Genomic DNA, 24,804 nt, shown 5'->3' with positions numbered 1-24,804 from the left:
ATACCTTTTGTATTGTGAAACACAGCACCTTCAGTGCAGTGTCAAAGAAAAGTCCTTTGGATTCCTCATAAGGTTTAAATACCTTCTCTTGGGTAAGCTACTGTTCCCAAGAGTAGTAAAGTGAAATTGATTTTACTTACCGGTTTTTCCTATGTAGGTCAAGTACACCCCATCTTGTGTGGAAATAGTGGGGGGTTACTTAGTAGCCCCTTTCTCCTACTTACTCATGTCATATTTTTTATGTTACCCTCACTACTTTTAATGGGTGGTGGCAATGGTTTATTTTTCCTACCATTGTGTTTTTACCGCAGGCTGAATTCTCATCTGCAGTATAGCACCCATGGGTGACCAGTTTGTCAAAATGGCCTTGGTCTTCTTTTTTTGCCATTTTCTGTTTGTGAGGTCTTTCTTGGGTTTTTCTCTGCGTGCAAAGCCAGGTTTGAGTCCTTTGTTCCTTTTGCCTTTGGCGGGCTTCAGTACTGAAACCCATCTCTGGCACCAGTGTGTCTGGAAGGGCAGGAAATGAGGGAGGTTCCAGAAACTCCCCTGTCCTTTGTCTTTAGGAATGCCTGAATGCACCCAGTCCTGATTGCCTGGCTGGCGGTCCTTGCAGGACAGCCACCCTGCTGTTTGAGTGACAGCTAGGCTGTGCATGAACGGTAGAAACCTACCAAAAGGTGAGGATTTTGGGACTGAAGACAGTCAACCACTGGGAAGAACAACCCGATGAAGAAACCGTGAATGAAGCTTGCTGCATCCTCCTGGACCGTTGAACTTCACAGTGAAGCCCTGCTGCTGTGCTGAAACTCCTTTCCTAAAATCGACAAGAGAAGCTCCGGAAGGGACGACTTCTTCCCTTGGGTTAGTGGGACCGACCAGCTCTGAGACTAACTTTATTGGTACACCTTCCCCGACTGGCTCCAGTTCTTTGCTGCTTCAGGAGCCGAGTGCCAGGGGGGTGAGAAATCCATAGTCAAGTGCAACGTCTGGGAGCTGGCCAGAAACTCCAGGAGTCCCGCCCCCCCCCCCCCCAAGGATCCTCACAAGCAGGACAACCAGAGCTTGAGTCCCCTCAGCAGTGTGCAGGACTCAGGGAGTTAAGGAAGCCCAACCAGTCACCATGATCTATGGTGGTGCTATTTACCGAGCACTGAAACCACAAAGTGCTGCTGGTCCGAAAAGAGCCCATAGCTGCCGCTGACCTCTGAATTTCTGCCGGAGTCCCCAGACATCCTCACTCTTGTCCCCACGACGGAGGATCAGGAACACAGGATCTGCAGTGCTGCAACCAGACAGAAGCCAGCTATACCACTCTTCTTCTAGCCAAAGGTACTGTTCTGACTTGGGGTACTTACCTCAGTGTCTGCAGCTTGCTCTTCTCAGTTGAGACTTGCAGTAGCTGCTTTGCTAGAGTTGATTTCAGCTCTACCCTTCATAAGTGTAAGAAGTGCCTCGGCTCCATAGACTTTGCTCCAATTGACTTTGCCTGTCCTGGCTCCCTGTAGACTCTTCCATTCCATTTGACTTGGATACTTACCATCTCTCATAAGTGATGCATTGGTTTTAAACTAATATTGCCGGGAAAGGTTTTATCTATACTTCATTGGAAGATTTAAAGTGCTCACATGCTCCGAGAACCTGCTTAACCTTTTTCCTTCCCTTAGCCTTTCCTTTGTACAAACCTCAGAATCTACCAAGTGTACTAGTGATATATAAAAGCCATTACTCTCCTGGTTACTGAAGTCACCTCTGGGTATAGGAAGTGTGTAAAAAGCATCTCCAAAGAGGATCTACTAGCTTTGTGTTGATTCTGGAAAAGTATTTTAAAGTATATTTGATTGTTGCATACATTGCCCTTTTTAAAGAATGCTTATTTAAAAACAACTGTTAAATAAAGAATTATTTTAAATAAAAGCCTTGAGTATAAGTGTTACTTGGCTACTTTTATTTGTGGATTTCATTGCTACAGCTCTACATCTGACATGTATCCCTCGTGAGATAAACATGGCTGCTCAGTCACACTACCAACTTGTGTAGTACAGGCCTATACCAATAGGTGGGTTACCTAATACCAAGAGGACAAGGGTTGTGGAGTCTCCCACAGGGTTACTATAATAACAACAAACAACAATAGTTATTGATAATGTGCCAAGGCAAGATGGCGCATTTACTGTTGCAAAACAGGGAGGGCTGGAACCTGGCAGGCTTGCAAGGAGAGTGTGTGAGATATCATGGCAGCAATGACATGGGCTGTTTTATTTAATTAAGAACACTTGTTCCATCTCCCCACAGGTACATCCATATTTCTTCATGCCCGGCAGTTCAAAGATAGCCTGACCACATGCCAAACGATAAACATGTACCCTTGCCCCACTGCAGAAGTAGTTTTAGTGCCAGACAATGCTATTTAAGAATTGTGCTGTAGCACATTTAATGGGATGTCTCCTAGGTGGGATCTTACATAGGGGGTCATTCCATCACTATTTTGGGACGCATATAAAATATATGTAGCTTAGCAAGGAGAGCCAATGAACAGCAGAGATCGGTTATCGTAACTTGGTGAGCATGATGACATTAGAAGTGACTTATTTGTATTATATAAACTGCTATTTCCTGTTCAAACATTGGAGAATCTTGAGTGAGAGCTTGGCTGTTCATCTTGTTTTTCACCCAGCTTTTGCATATAATCAATAAAAGCTGGGTTGCCACGCATTTTGCATACCACATCCTCCATGTCGCCTCTTTATTGGCAAATATCAGATAAAGGGTAAATCGGGACCTCCTATAGAGTAAACTCAGGGGGTAGGGTTGCAATAGTTGGCTACTGGTTATCATCGTGGCACTCTACTCCGAGACCACTGCACAGATTTGTTTGGGTAACAAGGGGAATATGTCGAAGCCTTTGAGAATTAAAAACGGAGTAAAGCAGTGGTGCATGCTGGCACCACTGCTCTTTAACATTTACATCTCTGATTTACTGGCTAGGCTGATGAAGTGCTAAATATACTGCTAAAATCAGGAAATCTGCTGTTGTCGCCATGCTCTATGCAGACTATTTAGTGGTTTTTGACCAGTTGTTGACTGGCAAGAAAGCTAGCATGAATGAGCATGGGTGCTACGCAAGAGAGCATGGAATGTCTGTCAACCTAAAAATAAAGACCAACACAATGCTAGCATCTGCAGGGAAAGTCAACAGAACCTGCTTGAACACCAGCCTTGGGTAGTATCGAGAACACCGACTCCTATAGTATTTGGGAGTGGATATGTTGGACAAGGGTAACCACAATAATGTCGTTGAAATCAAAACCAGACGGGCTAGGCAAATCACACATTTAGTTTGTAAGATTTGCCACCAATTATGCAGGGTTCTCTCATTGCAGTGTGTCTGCCTTTATAAGCAGTGGTTTGGCTCTCCAATAATGTATGGTTTGAGGCCTTGGCGCTAAAAATGGCTTGATGTGATTGAAGCATAATTTTGGCGCAATGTGCTGGGCCTGCCCCGTTCAGCATCCATGGAGTACGTTTGCTTGAAGTTGGGAAAGGTTTCCTTGCAAGCTATATTGTTAATACGAAGGTGTTCTTTATTCTTGCAGGCACGGCTGTCCCCGTCATGTCCGCTTTTAGCAAAAGTGGGTAAGTGTTATGGCATGGCACACAATGAAAGAGCTGGGGACCCCTTTGTGAGCCTATTCAAGGACAATTCCCACCTGCTAAAATGGGAACCAATTTTGAGCATTGCAACAAGTTCCAGGCACTTAAGGGGGCCTTCACCCAGAGATTACTTAAAGTGGGATTGTCTCGAATCTATGAGCATCTTTCACATGTACATGGATACCCTCAGGTGTGCCATGTGACACCGATATTTGAAGCCCCAACGTTAACTGTCCCTTTATCCAGAGCTTTGTAAGTTCCAATTACTAATGAGCACAAATCATCTCCCTGTGCTCTCTGTATGTGGCGCAAAATGGAACTTAACAACAGATGGAAGGTATTGCAGAACCTGTAAGATCCCGGACAATTTGGAAACCGCGAAACGCCTGCTTACTGAATGACCGTGTTTAGGGCCTCTCTATATGACTACTCTGGGCAACCTAGTGCACGATTACGATGCCATTAAGTCTGATTAATTTTTGATTTATTTCTCTAATACACAGTCAGCTGCAACGCACTTGGCACTTTATTGGGTATGCATGACAAATCATCTTCCGGGGCACCAGTGGTCCAGGGATGAATATCGGTTTCTAAACCATTAATTAACCCCACTCCTCTAGTACACCAGAAGGGATCTGAACAGATTGGAATACAAGTGAATTATAAGACCTCCTTGTCCAATTTCTGGTAACGTGGACGAAACGGCAGGCCCATCACTGCAAGGTCGTGGATCGTTGGTTAGTTGCAACACAGCAAAAATACTATTACCCAATGATAAAAAGGGACTGTCCAGTCAAGGTTTATACAATTATCTACTTTATTATTACTACAACAGACAGTTCTAGCACACTACAAAATACAACCCACCCTGTAAAGGAACACAGAGGAAAGACAGTTTAACGATGGAAAAGGGATGCGCTCTGAATACGACTAGGAAGGTAATTGGTAAAGTAATCAGTCTTACAGATCAAGGTTATTCGTGCTTTGCAGCCCTTGAGACAGAGTTAGTGGCGGGAGACAGCTGCGGGTACCAGGCGGCAGGCAGTTCAGCAAGCGAGGCTGGACGGATGTCTGCTGGCTGTCCGGAGCGGCGGCTCAGGGACAAGAATAGTCATCTCTGTGCTGGTTAGCCCATCTGGAATGCAGGGCGAGGCGTCTCGGATGGCTCTGGTGACTGCAGCGTGACAACAGTCAGCGGTGCAGCCGGATGCGATTTGGGGACTCGACTGTCTCGAAAATGTCCTTAAAAGAGGGACGCTGGGTGATTCTTGTGTGGCACCCCTCCTAGCTTCTTCGCAGGGCTTGTATCGTCCTTTCAAGGCAGACAGCCCAAAGCTCAGGAGAGTGATTGCAGGCAACGGTCTTCTCCTTAGTTCAGATACTCTCTGGCACTTCCCACCTAGGAAGCCTGCTGAGAGAACCTAGCAGGGCACGATGTGAGCTGGCTGGGTACCGGTTCTGGAGCTGTTGGGCAGGTCCTCCGAGTCCAGGATCTCCCTCTGTTCCCTGGGAGATGCTTTGGGTAAGGGATCTTGCTTCCCTCTTGGCCCTTCCTTCACTGGCGGAAGATGTAAGGTAGACTGTACCTTCAGCTCGGGTCCAAATGAGTCCTCCTTCTTACTCCTTTCGAAGTCTCCAGATGATCTGCTAAGTGAGGCGTTCAGCCCTCTCTTAAAGCCAAATGGGCCCCAGTGATTGGTGCAGGCTAAGCCTACCTTAATAAACCAATCCTGGTTCCCCACCAACAATCTTCTGTTATGCATGAGGTCAGGGCCAGAGTGCTGTGCAACATGACAGACAAGGGGCTGACAACATATACCCAAGTCCCACCCATCTCCATGTCTGTTGTAGATCAAAGTGTCTCTCTGGTTAACTGAGCCCTCCGTGACTCTTGATTAAAGCGCAGGGTTCCCTTGAGGTTTGTCCCGGAAGCCACATACTTCTCCCCTCTGAAAGGGGTCAGCTCTGCAGGGGTTTGCCTACGGTAAATAGTGGACCCAGACATGCATTTCACTGCCTTTCATAAAGAGGGGTGGAAACTAGTTTCAAGTTGACACATTGCATACCAAAAGGGGTGTTTGCCCCACCTTTCCCGTTGTCTATTCTGGCAACCAAGTCCCTTCAGGCTTGCTTCAATTATCTCTCATTAGTATGCACTGCCACCAGCCGTAGGACAACGGAAAGCAGATTCATGGGGCCTTTGATATTTAAATTAGGCTGCCCATGTTGGATGAAGGTGTGCGTTCCCCCTCCTTGAGATGCTTTGATGTACCCGGGGCTGTCACATTCCAGCTGAATATGACAGGAGAAGACGGTGCCTGTAGGCTGTGTCTTCCCGGAGTAGATGTGACTATGCGTTTTGTGCGGGAAGCAGATGGCCTCACACAGTCCTCAGAGGTTGGTATCTCATCATTCCTTTTCATTATTAACAATCAAAAAGGACCAGGCGAGCGGACTCTAGACGTGAGGATGTTCAAATTCCTCACAGTATGGAAAACAGTACAACTGAAATTGACTGAATCTGTAGCAATTTGATTGAAACTGATATGAATTGACCATGAACTGACTTTGTTTTTTGAATTATCATGAAATGTATTTATGACCTGTATGGATGTGTGTGTGTTTTATTGTAGTTTTTTAAATTGTTGTATAAGAATATTTATATTTATATATGTGAACATTGTTGGGAACGATTGACATTGTAAACAAATACAATTGTAAAAGTTCTTAATGAACTAAATACAATAAATAAATAATAAAGGGCTGTGCTGTATTTTGGGGCCCGATTAACAGTAGTGTAAGAGTAGGCGAAACAGGAATGCTGTCGGAAGCTCAAGATATGAGCAGATGGTGAAACGGCAGAGCAGAAGGAAGGAGACTGGAGAGAAGTGGCCAGAGGACAGGAGCAGTAGGTGGAAACAAACACCAGGAGGCCTGGCGAAGAAGTGGAGATAAAAAAGGAATTAGTGGGGAGGAACACCAGGAGTACAGAGCAGGTGAAACAGAACAAGAAGTGGAGTGAGGAGGATCAACAGGAGTGTTGAGGCGGTGGTGAGGAACAATGTGGTAATGAGTAGAATATCAGAAGAATTGAGAAGGAGGTGGAGAAGAGTCAGGAGGACACCAGGTGAGGAGGAGGAATAATTCCAGGAAGAGGTGGAGAAAAAAAACGAGGCAGTGGTTACTGGAAATAAATACCTTTGGATTGGACAAGAATAACAAACAAACCCTAACATTGACGGGGAGGTGAGGTTCTGGGAGGTATGAGCACATGGTGAAGCAACAAAGAGGAGCAAGAGAAGGAGAGACTATTGTGAAATCAAGGATATTTGTCCAGTTTCCCCAAGGGGGAGCCAACCGTTAAGGCTAGAGGCGACAAAGACTCCCACTAGCAAAAGGAACTATACATAGAACATTATATGCCTACATGGGAATTGGACAAAATGTTGCTACTTCTATTTTGAATACCTCTGCTTTTAATCCACCCAGTAGTGCATTTCCACAAACTCTTTGGCATTCAGGAGAGATCTTACAATACCTGAAACCACAGTCAAAAAGGAAGGACGCATCCCTTTTGTTTCTAGGGACCGACTTAAAACCAATAGAAACTTTGAATCGAGGATCGAGAACCGAGAGAGCCTCTGACGTAGGTACGTCCTCAAGGGAGGAGCGCTGTGGAGCTGCAGAGCCAGCAGCAGCCTGAAAGCAAGAAAACACTGGAAGCAGAGTGCAGCGAGTAGTGGAGCAAACGCTGCTGGGACTGAGTCACAAACACCATCCCGCTTGGTGGAGTGACCACAAAGAGGAAGCCGTGGTGGCCCGGGGTCCGCCAAACAACGCAGAAACCAGTCAAACCTGGCGGAACGAAACCTCCTATCTGTCGACGTGTACAGGGCCTACAGAAGGGAACAGATGCCGGGAGCGAGTCAGTGATAGGATTAAAAAACACTGAGAATGAGAGAAGGCAAAGACGCCATAACCCGACGCCATGCCCTGTGAAGCATCCCCCCTCAACAGAGGGTACCCAGTTGGTTTAGAAGATGGTGAGGCAACAGGGACTGAACGAACTGTATGAAACGAGTTACAAGACTGGTTTTGGGAGCCTTAGAAACTTGAATTATAGGTCTTGGGAAGAGACCTTGATAGTTACCCAATATAATGATTGGAAAGGGCAGACTGTGCCCTATGAGAGATACTGAGAGACCATTTAACTTAAATGCTAAAGCTGCTTATGAGAGCTTGAGAAGAAATGAAGTACAAACCTTGCTAGAGAACAAGAGAGTATTACCTTTAGCGGTCCATGAAGGCCAGAAGTAACAATTCAGAAAATACTGATGAAGAGAATCAAAGTAAATGTTAAGGTCTGTTACGGCAACCTGAGAAACCCGAAGTCTAAGCCTTGGGAGAGGCCACCGAAGTTAGTACATATAACAAATCAAGAGGGTCAAAAAACGCCCCATTAGAGACAGTGTGAAACTAATGCATCTAAAGCATGAAGAGTGAGAAAGAGAAGACAAAAAGAACAGTGTGAAAAGGGGATAAAAGAGGGGTGCAAGAAAGATCTGCCTTTCCAATGCAATTAAACCTTTGAAATATATACTATAAGTGTGAAGTCGTATGAGAAGTAACCAAAGAAAATTAAGAGACTTTTATTGACTAACACTTTTTCAGAACTAAAAGAAAAAATGTTGTCTTAGTGAAGTAACCCTAAGAAGCAGCCCAGTGAGTCTGGCCAAAACGGGAAGTTATAAGAAGCTGAATGTTCTGGTCTTTTTAGTAGATTAGTTACAGTGGTTGGGGTAGTTAGAAGTACGTTGGACGGAGGACATTTACTCTGGACGACAAATAAACACCCTTGGTCAGTTTTGCTAGGTTAGGAATATCCCTTTTAGAAATAGGGAAAGTTGGGCATTATTAAATTATTGTTTAAAAAATCTTTAAAACGTCCTGTGTGTTAGACTCCTTCTAGTTCGCCACACTAATCAAGGAGTGGTAGAAGAAGGGGTTTGGAAACTAGTCAGGTTCACAAGACAGGAAGGTGGAGATGGAACCAACACCCAACCACAAGTGACGCTAAGGTGTTCAACTACTTGGTGGAAGCTCTGGAGCTCACGCCTCGCTCATCCCACCCTAGCCTCCACCACTGTTCAGGCTTAACGTGTATGTGCAATCTCCGCTCTAGACCCAGACTAGGGGTCTTCCAGGATTCTGGGACCTGAATCTATAGTCCAAAGAACAAAGAAGGAAGTTTGGGCCAATAAAGCCCACCAACTGCCTAAGCCCCAACTCTACCCTCCTAACCCCCTCCCCTGTGAGAAACCTGAAGGTGTCTCACTTACTAGTCCCCGGGGATCGGTCATCCACCTGGCCAGGACACGACCATCGCTATTTGATCCAGTTTCTGGGGGTGGACCAGTGGGGGAGGATCACCTGGATGAGGGGTCTTCAGGGAGTGGAAGTGGGACACTGAAGGTTGAGATGTGGTACCCCCTTCCCATCAACACCTGCTCCTCATCCTACCCCGTAGGATATGTAGAAGCTCCAACCCTCCCACCTCCTTTTCCAACACAAACACTTTCCTACACTGTGACAGACAACGGACAAACACCGGAGCCATTTACCCGACATGTCCCCGACACCAGGGTCAGGCAATTGATAATAACTATGCACAACTGACGACCCTTTCCCAACCCCATAGGGATAATAGGCGTAACACAAAAGCACACTATGAGCAAGGCCAAACGCACGAGGAAGCAGCTATACCGAACTGGCAGTTCAAACAGAGAAGAAAGGCGGCGAGACCTGAGAGGACGACAAGGAGGGAAGTACCCTTGCCCTTTTCAATCCAGAACCGCAAAGCCTCTGTGAAAATAATCATAAGACAGCGATTTGCAGCTCGCGTTTGGAGTAACAGATGTCAAAGGTGCAAGTGGCCCTCCTGCATAGATAACTCAGGCGGGGAGGCAACCTGGCTACCGTGGCAAGGCAAGACAAGACAAGCCAAGCCAACGGGATCAGCACAGCCAGTGAGTCGGAGAGAGCTGATAGCAGACCGGACTGTGTTGAGCCCAAGGTTGAGAATGCCAACATTGTATGAACTTGTGAACAAAGAACTCATGCTTGTTTGAGCTTGTAAGAAAGTATAGTGAAGGGCCAACTGCAGAGTGGTCTGGCGCCACGTGGGTGCTCATTCGAAGGGCTCTGGCTGGTACCCTTTGTTGGAACTACACGTACCAGGAGGCCCTAGGAGAGGGCGGTGTGAGGAGTCGGAGGGGTCTTCGAAGGGTCGAGTCAAACCCCTTGTACAATTGAAAGTCTCTGACTCGCTGACAAGAAGGAAAGCAAAAGTAAGGTGTGTTAACCAAACTGTGCGTAGCTTGGCTGGAGGCTTTGATGAAAGCCTGACTGAGGCTGAAATCCAAACTTAGGTAAGAAGGGAACCAAAGTAATCTGAAGTGAACATTGTGAACTGTGCCAAGTGTGAACCTGACCAAAGGATGCCAAAAGAAAGCTAGGGGAAAGGGAACCCCCGCTTTCTAATGACAATGAACAAAACATGTGTTAAAATGGCTATGTGAACCCGACAGAGGGATGCCAAGGGGAAAGCTAAGAAGAGTGACTCCTGCATATTGATAAAACAAAGTTCACTGTATGTTTGGCAAACGTGAACCCTGCTGAGGGATGGATGCGAATCAAGGTGAATAGGAATACACCCATGAACATTGTGTCAACAAGAGTCAACCTGGCTAAGGGTTGTCCGCAGTTAGTGGTTGTTTAAAAAGACATTAAGACTCTTGTATGAAAGGTCATAGTGAACCCGACGGAAGGAGGCCCACGTTGCACGAAGGATCGGGGCCCGGCAGAGGGGCATCCTAAGGCAAAGAGTAATTGCCCCGTGAAGATTGAAGGAACTTTTTGTTTTGTTGATTGTAACACATCAGATCCTCTGAGGCAAGAGACTTTGTGTTAAAGAGACTTTGGTCAAAGAAGGCCCTGATATTTTGGAAACAAACTGTAACCTTGTGCTGGCGAGGCCCAGGAGTGTGCTGTGCTCAGGAGTGCCAACTTGTCCCGTGCTAAAAATGTGGGGAAGGGAGACCCCAGCCATACCATCTTGGCTTATCATTTTGAGAACACTTCTTTCTTTTCTGATGAACATTGTCCCACACTATTTTGTAACTTAGCGGTAGGATTGCCAATAGTTTTTTTTCTTAGTATAGGCCCTTTTTATTTTGACAAGACGCCACTAGGACTCCCTTATTATTATTTGATGGTCGTAGCTTGCTCCCACCTTAGAGTTCGGTTTAGATTAGGCGTTCATCTCATCCATTATACAGTTTAATAAACATCCTTGAACTGTGATCACTTGTGTCTGTCTTTACTGTTGTTGTGACTGAAAAGGGACAATATATCCCAGGAAGGAATCCCTTGATCAAGGATTACAAAACCTAGGAGACTTTTGTTGAAACCAGAGACTTGGATCTTTGAATCTCAGGTGAATACAGATTTACACAGGTGTGCTTCACCTTAAGGAACATTTAAGGATAGCTAAAAAAACCTCTGGGTTGGCCTTTTATTGATCCAGTTCAGCATATACCCCTTACTCACCTTTGTTTCCAGCTGTGATGAAGTGGAGACCCTTCCTTCCAGCACCTGAAGAATCCTCAGTTTCTGGGAGAGCCAGAGCCCCTTCCACGCTCTACGGTGAAAATAAAAAAAACAAGAAAAAAAAAAAATCAAACATTAGCCTTCCAAGGAGCAAGCTAGGATCAAGGGTAAATCGGGTGTTTCCAGTGAGATTATTTTTGTTACAATGTCTTTTGGTATTTGACGACAATGTGCAAAATAGCATTTCACTGCCCAAATGTGTGAGAATGGAAAATGGTAGTGCAATGTATCAAAAGCAACGAGTGAGGGGAAATCTGGCTCAAAATATGCAGAAAGTGCAAAAGGATGAGAGAACAAACTGGGTTATTCACACATTAACAAGGGTGAATGGTAAGTAAACAATATTTAAGAAAACAATTTGAATATGGCAAGCCAATATTAAACAGACATATTTTAAGATGATTCGTACACATGCAATCAATTTAGAGAAGAGTTCTGTGAGCAGTGCATGCACAGCGTTATATTAATGTATCCCTATTTGCAGCAATGTAGTCCCTGGGGGTTCCACAAGTCAGCTAAAACTGATCTAAAAGGACTCAGGGGGGAACTGATAGCACTCTGAGCACAGCAACTCAAACAGCAGAGAGCTCAGGAAACAGAACTTGAAAACGTACTTCAGGATATAATGAGGAAAACAGCCCACGACACTAGTCTGAAACTGTGGTAGGCCTTCCAAAATTCAAGAGGACAGCTAAATCTCCTCCAGACGAAGAAGTCGGAGGGGGGATGGGATCTGTTAGCACTGAAGCAGAAATATTACATCAATGTAAATAAAGCAGACAGGCTACTAGCAAGACAACTGAAGCAAACAGCTGCCTCACAAACAATACAGGGAATAGTAGACCCACAGTGCAACACAGTCCACTCGACTCCCAAAATCATTAAACAATTCATCAATTTCTACACCGAGCTATACATATCAGACAAGCCACAAGAACTACATCAAAAACCCTATCTTGGGCAACTCACTCTCCCTAAAATCTCCCCGGAGAACAGCGTAGCCCTGGAAGCCGAGATCACAATAGAGGAAGTCGCGCAGGCAATTAAACTCCTGCCTCCAAACAAATCCCCAGGACCGCAGGGGTACCAAACCGGCTTTTAGAAAACTTAGCACCTGCGTCCGCCCAGGCTGGCGACACTAACTCCTTTAACCGGTCGTGTCACATCACCCCCCCACGAAGGAAGAGGCTAAAATCATTTTATTTCCCAAACCTGCTAAATATCAGACACAATGTGGCTCCTACAGGCCCATCGTGCTGATAAATGTAGAGGCTAAACTATACACAAAGATTCTAGCAATAGATTAGAACCCCATCTCCCACACCTGATCCACACAGACCAGTCCGCTTCATCCGACAGAGACAGACCTATGATAACATCCAGCGGGTCTGCCACATCATTCAGACGATCCAACTGAAAAAAGACCCAGCAGTCCTCCTCTCGCTGAGAAAGTGTTTGATAGGGTAGAGTGGTCCTTCCTATTTAGTACCCTGGCGAAGCTGGGATTTTGGCCAGGATTTATAAACATAGTTCGAGCAAACTATTGCGCCCCAACAGCACAGAATTAACAGCGACTTCTCACATCCCATAAAGTTAGAAAGAGGGACCAAACAAGGCTGCCCCCATCCCCTCTATTCTATGCCATACACATAGACCCCTTCCTCACTACATTACAGACCTCTCCGCTGATCCAGGGAATCCCCTTTGGAAGGCAGAACACACCGTCATGGCATACACAGACGACATGCTCCTCACCATCACAGATCCAGAGGCGTCCCTCAAAGAAGCGGTAAGGGAAATAGAGAGCTTCGGAAGAGTAGCAGGCCTAAAAGTGAACATTATGAAATCGGAAATACTGAACCTCACTATGTCAGGGGAGAAACTCTGCCAGACTCAAAACGCCTCAGAAATCCGGTGGGTGCAGGGCGGCATCAAGCTCCTGGGAGTCACGATCACACAGACACTTCATGGGCTATACGGGGCCAACTATCAACTCCTCTTGACACACCTCAAGCAACAACTACAAAAGTGGGGCCCCCTTTCCTTATCCTAGCTCAGCGGATGAATGCTCTTAAAATGGTAATCCACCCCAGGCCGCAATACGTATTCCAAGCACTCCCGATTCCAGTCCCGGAATCATTTTTCAGAGCACTGCATAAAGCAATATCCCCATACATCTGGAATAAAAAACCTCCTTGCATGGCGCTAAAAGCCCTAATGGCCAGAACTAGTAGAGGTGGGCTAGGCCTACCGGACTTCCACATGTACTACTGGGCTGCCCAGATGGGGGTGATCAAAAACTGGTTCGCTACCGAATCTGAAAAGAGATGGATACAAATGGACCAGGCGGTGGTGGGGGCCTCGCCGGGCAAGGTGCTCTGGCTACATAACACAGACCGTCCACGAAATATGCACAGATCTGAAATATGATATCGTTTATTTATATAGCGCCTATACACAATGTGTTTAAAAGTGCTTCAAGGAAGGGAACAAGGGAAAATACAATGACATCCTTACAGGCCATGAACAGTAAGGATGTGAAATTAACTATCGTACTCGGCCTGACGACATTTCAGATAGTGCAAGAGCTAAGACATAAATAAGGAAGGGAGGAGGAGAGTGGGAAGGAAATGTTAACAGACAGGTGTCTACTGTGCTAGGCCTGATGACATTTCTGGAAGAGCCGGAGAAAAACAAAAGGTGAGAGAGAGGTGCAGAAAGGAAGGGGAGGAACAAAACAAGCGACTATCGTGCTAGACTTGACGACATTTTAGATAGTGCTGGAGGGGAGGAAAAAACAATTAAGGGGAGGGGGGAGGAGACAGAAGAGGTTGCTATCATAGTAGGTCCAGGGACAATTCTGATAACAATAAGTGCATAGTGGGGAGGAGGGGAGGAGATGGGAAAAGGGAGAGGAGGAAAGAACAGAGAGTAAGCAGTCAAAAAGAGTGGAGAAGCAGCAAGAGGGCAGAGCAAATACAATTGCAGAAGTCATTAGTAACACATAATGGCGCAAACCAGGATACAAAATAAAGATGGGAACAGCATGATTCAGGGCCACCATGAGTACAAGATGCAAGGGAAGTCCAGCATGAGAGTTGAGAAAGGGTGACGCACCGTGAATCAATGAAGTCCATAAAAGTCAAATCCAGCATTGGCTACAAAAGGTGATGGTGAAACCAGAATGTATCAGGACAGACTCCTGCATAAGTAGGCTGGAGGTGGGGGAGCAGGGTACAAGAATCATACAAAACAGGCAACACCTGTGTGCGAGAAGGGGGGGGCACAAGGGAACATCACCAGGGGGGGCAAAGAGGGGATGGGGATGGCCTGTGGGGACGGAGGGAGTAAACATATGTTGGTGCATGCTTACCTGCTGTCTGAGCAGGGGTTCAGGCCCTGGGTCCTCCCCGTCCAAACAGGAATTGCCCTTTCCTTCATCTGCCCTTCACTTCAGACGACCGGGCAAGAGATGCCCTTGATCTAAGAGTTAGACCAGAAAGGAAGAGGCAGGGCTAAGAAGGTGGGTGGTGCTTGAGCCAGGTGACCTAAACCCACTTGCACCTGCTCCCCATCTGCAAAGGAAAAGTAAGTAGGGAAAAAAGAGCAGCAACAGGAAGGCACAAGGTGGGCGGGGCTTGCTAAGTGGGGAAAAAAGAGCGGCAACCAGGAAGCCACCAGGTGGCCGGGGCTTCGGCCTGGTGACCTAGACCCACTTGCACCTGCTCCCCATCTGCAAAAGAAAAGAGGCTGGAGGGCTTCTTAAGTAGGGAAAAAGAGTGACAACAAGGAAGGAACCAGGTGAGCAGGGCTTGCTAAATATCAAAATTGGTTGAGAACGTATGGGACACATTAGCCAAGCGCAGGCGGATTACCTCCTTCCCCTGCCCCTTCACACCACTATTCGGCAATCCCCAGTTTTCCCCAGGGATGGAGAAGGGGGGCTTCAGGAGATGGAAAGAGGCGGGGTGATCTAAAATCAGAGACATGTTCCAAGGAACAGACATTAAACCTTTTACCCAATGCAAAGCAGAGCTCGGCCTAGCAGAAAACGTCAGGATGCGATACCTTCAACTCCGCCGTTGGCTAATGAACCCAACCATACGCGAAGCCACAACCCGCCCCCTCACACCTTTTGAGAAATACATAATCACAGACTCGGCGGACAATCATCTTATCTCCAACATATGCAAACTGGGTCAAGCAGCGGACCCAAATGTGAACCTAAAATACTTGGCCAAATGGGGAGACACTTTGGGGGGGGGGGACCTATCCCAGAGGAAGACTGGGAACAATTATGGAAAGACCTCCCCAAACGCATCCAAACCATCCAGATAAGGGAATTCTGGTATAAGAATGATCCACTGGCACTAGAACCCATCACGACTGCAACAGATATACCCCTTGATAACCCAGGAGTGCTGGCGGGAGTGTGGTGGGAAGGGAGACTGGCTCCATATCTGGTGGGGTTGCCTGTAAACTGGGGGACTACTGGGAAACAAACAACACATGCAAACGCTATTCGGGGTACAGGAGTGCAGAGGGCATAAGGAAAGCTTATCATGCATAGGTGGACAAATTGACAGATCGTGGGAGAAACACAAGCAAAACGCATATGTGATCCTATCAAGGGCAGACTAAAAGTTGGAAAACTAAAGACCCCCGGCAGAACAGGACTGGATAGCAAATATGTGGAACTTTGGGTCCCTAGAATGGATGACGTACTCCATATAGGGGAGACGTGCCAAATTCACCACGGAATGGGAAACAGTGCTGGAATTCCTACATCACGATTTCAGAGACGCGTACTTGCCCCCACTGACTCTGCATACTGGGGACAGAGTGAAGCGCTCACAAAGGAAAGACGTGGGAGAGTGACATGTTATATTTTATTCTCGCTACTTTGTTTGGTTATGTGTTTTTTTTGTAACCGGAAAACCTAAAAAAAAAAAAAGAAATTAATAAGGTGGCCACACAGCAACGAATATACTGTTAGCGCACCGGAGGCAAGGGTGTGGGACAGAAAACCATCAGATCATTGTAACATGGTTTCCTCAAGTACTGGTATCTTAAAAAGGGTAGAAGAACCAGAGCATGAGAGACTAAAAAAGTGCTGCATTTCTTTTCAATGTCCGTGGATAGGAAAAGGAAAAGGAAAAGGTAAAGCAAACCAAGAAGTTGGGGACCCCACCTGCAGAGGAAAACCACTTGTCATTGTGTGAGCTGTATCACCTGACAGAGGACCACCCAGTGGAAGCAGATGAAAAAGGGTGCAGAGCGCTAAGAATGAAGCATAGTAGGGGGTGGAATAGGTTGGTTTATACACAACCCTGAAGAGGCCAGGGCTCAGAGCAAACATTCGGAAACGGGTATTACAATCTGGTCTGTTCACAAGTGCAGGTTACTCTTCAATAATCAAAAAGAACCGATGTGTATCTATATAAAGTCACAGAGCAGTGCCTCGACATGGGGCAAGAGGTGTGTGAATTGTACCCCTCCTCTCTCCCCCCCAACTCACCTCATACACTGGGATCGTCCTCTTGGGAGTCCTTGTTTTCAAATCCCAGACAGTGCAGATTTTATCACGCCCAGAGCTGGTGAGGAAGAACAGATAGTAATAACGTATGTCATTTTCTGCACCAACGCATCAGAACCTCAAAGCTTAGGATTCAGGAACCCCTAAATGAACTTCAATGGCAAAAGTCACCAGTGCTTCGCTAAAGGAGCTTCCAGGTATCCCAATTAACAAATGGGACATTGAAGAACAAGGTGCCAACCTCATGTACCCAAAGGCAGACAAGACATCCAAGTGGTGTGCCAAGATGCATCAATGTCATCAAGATGGCCCCCAAGCTGGACCCTCAGACACCAACAACGAAACACGATGCATCTTTAAATGAACGGATCTATGCAATTACTGTGGAAAGAAAATGCTTAAGACAAACATGTCGATTTTTTTTCTTCTTTTGTGACATTGCAATGCATTTATTTGCAAGGAGAAACCTCCTACAAACCCACCATACCCCCCCTGCATTATTTATTACCCTAGCCTCCCCCGCCCCCACATATAATTACATTGAAATGCGCTGTTAAAAATTCGGTATTTATGACTTCGGCATTTTGTGCCACACAGTAATGGGGCGAGACCCAACTGAAGCACAAAAGATTCCAACTGCCCGGGCTGCAGCATGCTGCAAGTGAAGGGACCAGGAATCACAGGTTAGATTAGTGCAGAGTGCATGGATTGATAGCACGTTGAAAACGCATGAATCCAAGCCAGCTAAGTAGAAATACTGAAGCTTGTTTCAATCCTGTAAGCAAGTCTCACTCATCAAAGTGAATGAAAGATGGGCCTAATGTGATGCTGCCATATCACCAAAACCTCAATGTTTTGTGGATCCTTTTGGAAAGCACACAGTGAGACGTTCTAGAGACAAAAAAAGGCGCAAGAGGCTCTCGCCGCTTCTGCTGCACCTGCTTCGTGTGTACAAGGGATCTGCTGCTATGAACTTTGCCAAGTGTGTGTGTGTGTATACAGTTCACAATGCAGTTTTCCCGTGCTGCACCTCATCTAGATGTAAAAGATTGGCTTGCAGAAGGAAAGCCATGCTGTACCAGTTAATTTGTGTACGTTCAATACACCCTGCTGCTATGCTTACTCTAACTACTCATGAGGTCAAAGACATTGTTTCACATCATCGATCCCAGCACCAAAAGCTAGTGGAAAGGGTTTCCTTGTAGTCCACTCAGCCCTTTACCCTGTAACAATGACACATTGGTAGTGTGCTCACCTGATGAGCGTTGCGCCGTCTGCGGAGAAGGACAGGGACGTGACTGCACTGTAGTGGCTCTCGAGGACAGCGATGCATTTGCTAGATTTCAAATTCCAAATTCGGACTTTGTAGTCCATAGAAGAGGAGAATAGCTCCAGCCGGGAGATATCCGGGTGGAACTCGACAAGGCTGAAGAAACAAAAGTCAATGCAGAGAATGCACAAGAAACTAATCAGTGTACGGTTGGAGTCTACCTACTGAAGACCATCTTACCAAGGTACACCCAGAAAAAGGAAGACCACAATATCCAGCCATGGAAAGCAGAAGTCATAATGGCAGCAGATGCCAAGTACACTGAAATTATGGTGAGCAATGCAGATGGCAATCACCACATCTGCTCGCCGAAAGACATATTAAAATGCCTCTAAAAAGACCACATCCCCATAGGCCCTGAATCAGATCAGACCAAACTATCTTGATAGTGCCATTACTAATCCAGGAAAACAGCTCATACGTGATACAGAAACCTCAACTGCCAAGTATCCCAGTTCCATGGGCAACACCTCATGCCAGTCCTGGTTCCCCATTTCATACTGGGACTTGTAGGCCCATACTTACAGTGAGGAAAACAAAACCAGCATGCAAAGAAAAACAAGCAGAACTAGCTTGACGTATTGCGTAGGGAAATTGGCAGCTATGAAACTTATTAGCATAAGCGGTTGGGGGGAGCGCAGAGGAGGGGTTACAATGACAATTATTTGTCCCGTCCCTACCCTGATCATCGCCCCCTTTCTCAACTCCTTTGCCCTGCCATTTCTTGAAGAGGCACAGTCATCGTCCTACCAATTAAGTAAACACGTTTTTTAGATTGAACACTTTCTCTTTCTTACTGGACAACGCCGGACGATCCCTTCAGATTATGGGTGCAGTACTGTTTGATAACATCCCAGATCTTAATTGTGCTGTCACAGCCACCTACGAGTTGGAAACAAAACAAAAAATGTACCACAATAATGATTAGCAACTAGAGTGAGGGCGGCACTGTGGTGAAAGCAGTTGGTGTTATTCTTAAGTAATCCATTACATAGTAAAGTCGAATGTGCTTCCTAAATCGTAGCCACAGTTCATAATGGCGTGCACATCATATCTTCCCATGCACAGGTGTTATCTGCTTTTGTCACTTGGGGGCATTACCTGGTGATCTTCCATTTCTGAAATGTACACAACTTGTAGAATCTAAGGAAGTGCAATTGTAAGTGTGGGCTATGTGTCATATAGTGTGAACTTAAGCGTGAAGCAACAACGCGCTATGGAACACAAGGGTACAGGAATAGGATTCAATAATATGGATACATTTAGAAGGGTATTACGGGCACTTGGCAGCAGAGGCATTGCTAGGGGGGGCTATAGCCCCTGGTCTTTTGGTTGTAGCCCCGGATAGAATCTCAGGCGCTACAACCAAAAGATTGGCTAGCCCCCGTTCCCGAGAGTTCCGACATCATCATAGCCCCGGGTCCTTTCCAGACCTAGCAACACCCCTGCTTGGCAGGTAACGGAAGGAGGTGGTACATAAGATTACAAGCAGGGGATACCATTCAGTCTCGTTTCATGTGTTGGTGGTTCTGCAGCTTTGATCCCGTTCAAGGTATATTCCAATGAGATTCAACGGATGCAGCCTTCCTTGTGTTATTTCTGCAAGGCGTCCCATGAAGCACTTGAAGGAGCTGTGATATTCCGTGCGAGACAAAAGTTGTTTTACCACATACATCCAGGAAGGCCCCAGTCCCGGAATTCTATAGGTAAATGGAGCAAAGCATGCATTGGAGGCCAACAGTGTGGCGTGTTAAGACTTTGTGGAGCCACATGTTATTGTTTGAGAAAGATCTGTCTGGCACCTTTCCAAAACATGATCAAGATTGGGTAGAGCCCTTTATATTGACCGCTGGACAACTTTATTCAGCAAAAAAAAAAAAAAAAACATAAAAACAATCACCTACATATCTTCATATACAAATTCATTAAATCACAGTTATCAAAATGAATAAGATTGTAACTAATAAAAGCCATAATCCAAGAGAATTCAAAAATCGGTTACAGGACAAAGAGTTTCACCATCCAGTCCCATTGTATTGTCAATATTCAATATTTAGCCCTATGCAGCCATGCTCTGTGTACCTATTTAGCAATATAGTAAACCAAATTCAGGTATATGGAGTTCTGTGAGGGTTGGACGCAGGCTTGCCCCCCCCCCCTCAAGCCTTTGATTTATAGCCTTATTCCCAGGTACCTGCAGGTCAAGAAGTGGATTTGCCCCAGGCTTGCAGCATACAGGGTTATTCAGGTGCAATACACTACTAGGTCCGATCTTGCTCCTCCAATCTCAATCTGCTCGGTCAATTTGACAACCACGTTTTTTAACTGAGTTACCTCTGCCATTATGTTTGAGGGGCAGCCAGCATATCACGCTGGCAATTACATTAGCCAACATCTGTCAGATCATCTGTCTATACATCCTCCCCAAACCCCCCTCACCCTTGCAGGTTTACCCCTTTTTACCTTTATGCAGGGATATCTTAAATTGGTGTTAGGGGCCCTCTTTCCCCTATGCTTTTTGACAACTTTTGTCCATGGGGTAAGGTTAGTCTCAAGATCCACTTCCCTGCTCAGTCCATCAAAACGATTAATGACGAGTATTGTGGGACCCATCTGCACACCGTTGGGGACTGCGCCAATTTTCCTCGGGAGCCCCGCTCGATCCCTGTACCTCATCCCCCGTATATGTGCAGCACAGCCCATTTGCAGGCATCTCACCCAAGCAGGGGGATACCACCTTAGCTGTCCCTCCAGCTTCGTCCGCCCTGACCCTCATAGGGTCTCCAGACCCCCAGCAGGTGCTATATTTGGCAGTTCTTTTACCACTGGTGTCAATATATTAGCAGGTTAAAACCAAAAAAGTGATGGGTGTAAGGTTTCAAATAAATCTGAACCACTGGCATTGCTCTGGGCAACCTTCCACACCACCGTTTTTTAGCCCGTCTGCGCCATTGCAAAAGGGGTTCAGCCATATGCAAATCAGTCAGGTACTGCCACCAATGGGAGCAGCCCTGCCCGGCCCGATCCGCTGGGCCAGGTCCCACAGAAACACAAGCAACCCCAGTTTCGGCCTTGTATTAGCAGGTTTATGCTGAGGGCCCAGGGGCTACGATATTCAATAGGACCACTCCCTGCCTTACGCTTCAACTTTTGAGCTGGGATTTTATATGTTCTACATGCTATTTGGGCGGGGGTTTGCCACTTTAAATGCCTCCAATGGGTTCATACTTTTCTCTATCCTCTTTAGGCTTGGGCCACAAGGTGGCACCCTTGTGGCACCTGCAGCACCAGAATCGGGGACATAGGGATCGACCTGTATAGTTACCAACTGGATCTTGTTAAGACTAACACTGCAATTTGTTAGTTTAGGATGTTTCGCACAGGGACTGGCAAACTCAGGGCTGGCACTATTACATGAGTTTAGCCTGTCATTTACAGTTGCAGTATCGGGAACCACAACCTCCCCCAGAAATTCTTGAATTTCAGAGATGAGAATATTCACCTCGTCTATTGGTTTGAACAGTTTAAACAGCTTCCTCTGTCCTACTCCTGCTCCTGGGGATAGCGGTTTGCCCGCTTTCCTTTTCCCCATTACAAGACTGCATAGCCAAAATAGCCAAAGACTTAACGAGCTCTACTAATAGTAAACCCTGTAGTAAGTACAACAAGGTAAGAATTAAGAATAAGAACACTTCCGTGGGTAACGTTTCCCTGCTCAACCCAGCGCCAGGTCCCTTATTCCAGGAGATACAATTTGTATACAGGCTTTACTTGACCCACCAAAGTCCCACCACATAAGCTCCACAATATCCTATTACCGGAATTAGGGAATTGTCAAATGCAGGATAAAAAATAAAGCTAAGAGTTCACAGTATGCACAATATGCACTCAGTTTCAGAGTCAACAGCCAGGGTCGGATGCAGGGTAGCACAGTACAAGATTGTTCCAGTGCAAAAGATCAAATGCACGTTCAAGTCCAAAGAGTAGGGTAATATAAGATAAGGTAAGGTAGACTATAGTTTGAGATAATTAATGCAAAGTGCAGAGAATGACGTTATTGCAATAAAATGACTGACATACGAATAAGATAAATATAACTGCTATTAAAATGTCAAATGAAAACTTAAAAACCAACGAGACACAAAAATAAAAATTACAAATAAATGGATGTCCGAGTAAAAGCACAAGTCCAACAGCAACTAAAAAGTTCTTAAAAAGTAAGAAGAAGCTCTTAAAAGCTCAGCTTTTATACACCGACAGAGCATCAAATCATTAACAAGAAGAACTCATTTTAAGGAATCTGGGAAACTAATGACATTTGATTTTCGTTCCCTAAAACGTCTAGCTGCAATAACCCTACAGCACAGAGACCCGCATTGCAAAAATAATTTGGCCATTCAGATATCTAGGTTTTGGGGTCAATGGAGCAACAGTCCACGGGGGAGGAGTTCAAGGACTTCCATATGAGAACAGTACCGGAAATTCACATTGTTGATTGTTTTGCCTGGGTGAACATTACTACTGGGGCACAAGTGCAAGGAAGTCACTTCTTGAATTTGGATTAAATGGTTTAATTAAACCACACACCACTTTGTTGCATTGACGCTCTTTCTCCTGTGCCACGAGACTGAACGTGAAACCGATCTGTATGATCGCATTTTTAACGGAAGGACCACAATAACGTTGGCAGGAAGCCATTTGCAGCCATCCCTGGAATTTAAAAGGTTTTCAACACGATGTGCTGGATCAGTCGAAAAGTGAGAACTAGGGCTGTGTGATGTTCTTGAGACTTGTCAGGAATACCATACAGAGCCCATTTATTGGTGATGGTGGATTCTCTGGACGGAGGAAAGGTGAGCGAAGTGCTGTAGCGCACTCCTGACGGGAGCAACCAGACTGGGCCCACCGATCTGGTGTGGCTCGCTCTGGTCCCAAGGTGTGGGCTGGAGCACGCAAGTTCCAGCAACACTTTGCCATCAGATTAGAGGTTGCAAGAGCTGGACCTTCATCTTCATGCTTAGGGACAAGCAGTGAACAAAAAAAGGTATTGTGTGGATACCCCCATTCTTATTCTGTTCTTTAGGGCTGGGTAACAAATTCCTCAGCATGCTCTTTACATCTATCCAGTGCATGGCAGCCTCCCTACTGCCACTATCTCACTCAGTCCCTAATGCTATATGCAGCAAACCCTCTGTACGCTGCTCTAATTCACACCATTGCCATGCCATGCCATGACTAAGCCCTCGAGACCTCAAGAGTAAAGTTCTTGCTCCACCAAATGAAAAGCTAGCCCACTGGAACAAAGGACTACCACAGCCGTGCATGTGTAAAATTGCCCTAAAATGATTTCCTAAAAGATACTTTACAATACTACCACTGCCATCCAAATGCTTCAACATTGCCAACGCAATGACCAACTTAAAAACATTCTAGCCTACAGAACCTCTACAAGTAAACAGCGTAACAGAATATGTGAAATTCTAGACCCCGGTAATCTGACCCATTATTACATGGTCCTTTCATATATTGTTTAAGTACCCGCGAGGGTCAACCAGAATGTAACAAACATTATGATTGGCCCTCGCCAGGGCTTTACCCGCCTGGGAATCCCTTGGCTGGGATTCCTTGCCATTGTTCCCGGCGGGTGGCGTGGCAGCCCCTCAGCCAATAAGGAGGCTCGAAACGGCGCCATCCCCACTCTGAGCCTCCACAAGGCTGGAGGCTGCCATCCTGCCCCGCCAGAGATTCAGGTAAGTTTTTTTTTCTCCCCCCACCCCTCCAAAACAATGCCAGCCCTCCCAACTCCACTTACTCCACTTACCTTCTTATTTCTCCTTTTTCAGGAGAAAACGCGCTGGGAACAGTTTTGTTCTCAGCGCGTCCGCTCCTGATGGCCGCCATGGAAAGGGAAAACGGACTCAGTTTTCCCTTCTCAAGCGGCCATTTTCTTTGAAATGTATTTATTATTATAAATGTTTTCTGTCGCGAAGCGCGGCAGTGTTTCGTAACAGAAAAAATGCTATTAGTACCCAGGTCTTGCGGACCTATAACTATGGGACCCGGGGTATTACCTCACTCGGTAATGCCCCCGCGGCGAGGGGCTTACTGCTTAAGTAGACGTCTTGCCACTGCCACCATTGTTTAAATGCAGTCACAATTGACCGTTCTTTTGCATCACATGTACATTCTTTGTACAAAACCTGTTGTAGAAGTGCATGAAAATGTACATAAAACAATTCCAGATGCTATAGAAAAATGAGTAAATTTGGGGATTAACTGCAAAATGTACAGCATTTACAGGAGAAACTTACACTTCAAGGTTTGGAGACAGGTGAAGAGAGGTCAAACAATACCTGTTGCTAATAATGTGGAAGTGGGGTCAAAGGTCATACTGGCCACCGGCGCAGTGTGGATTGCCTTCCAGGAACGGGCGCAAGTGCCCTCTCTCCAATCCCACTGCTTCAAGAGCAGCGCTCGGCTGGCAGTCACAAGGATCTGTAACAACAAAAGGCTCCATTACACACAAGGATGGGATTCACTAAGTTTCAACTGAATAGTGGCAGGGTCAGAATACAAATCTCTTTGCATTCCCTTTTCAAGATTCTGGCAAGCTTCGGTA

The 24,804-nt window shown here is 46.0% G+C and overlaps 1 protein-coding gene across 1 annotated transcript in view; it reads right to left on the bottom strand.

The window, feature by feature from the left end:
* The window catches only part of TBL3 (transducin beta like 3), a 412,146-nt gene that overhangs the window by 287,139 nt on the left and 100,203 nt on the right, over positions 1–24,804 (bottom strand). The window contains exons 5-9 of the mRNA XM_069647302.1: positions 24,539–24,680; positions 18,983–19,067; positions 18,111–18,281; positions 16,838–16,913; positions 11,260–11,350 (exon numbers count right to left, since the gene is read on the bottom strand). Of these exons, the coding sequence (XP_069503403.1) occupies positions 11,260–11,350; positions 16,838–16,913; positions 18,111–18,281; positions 18,983–19,067; positions 24,539–24,680 (565 nt within the window). The remainder of the gene's footprint in view (positions 1–11,259; positions 11,351–16,837; positions 16,914–18,110; positions 18,282–18,982; positions 19,068–24,538; positions 24,681–24,804) is intronic.

Source organism: Ambystoma mexicanum, chromosome 2q (assembly GCF_040938575.1).
Source record: "Ambystoma mexicanum isolate Mex_15411 chromosome 2q, UKY_AmexF1_1, whole genome shotgun sequence".
Classification (NCBI taxonomy): Eukaryota; Metazoa; Chordata; class Amphibia; order Caudata; family Ambystomatidae; genus Ambystoma; species Ambystoma mexicanum.
This window is presented reverse-complemented; position numbering and strand designations above follow the sequence as displayed.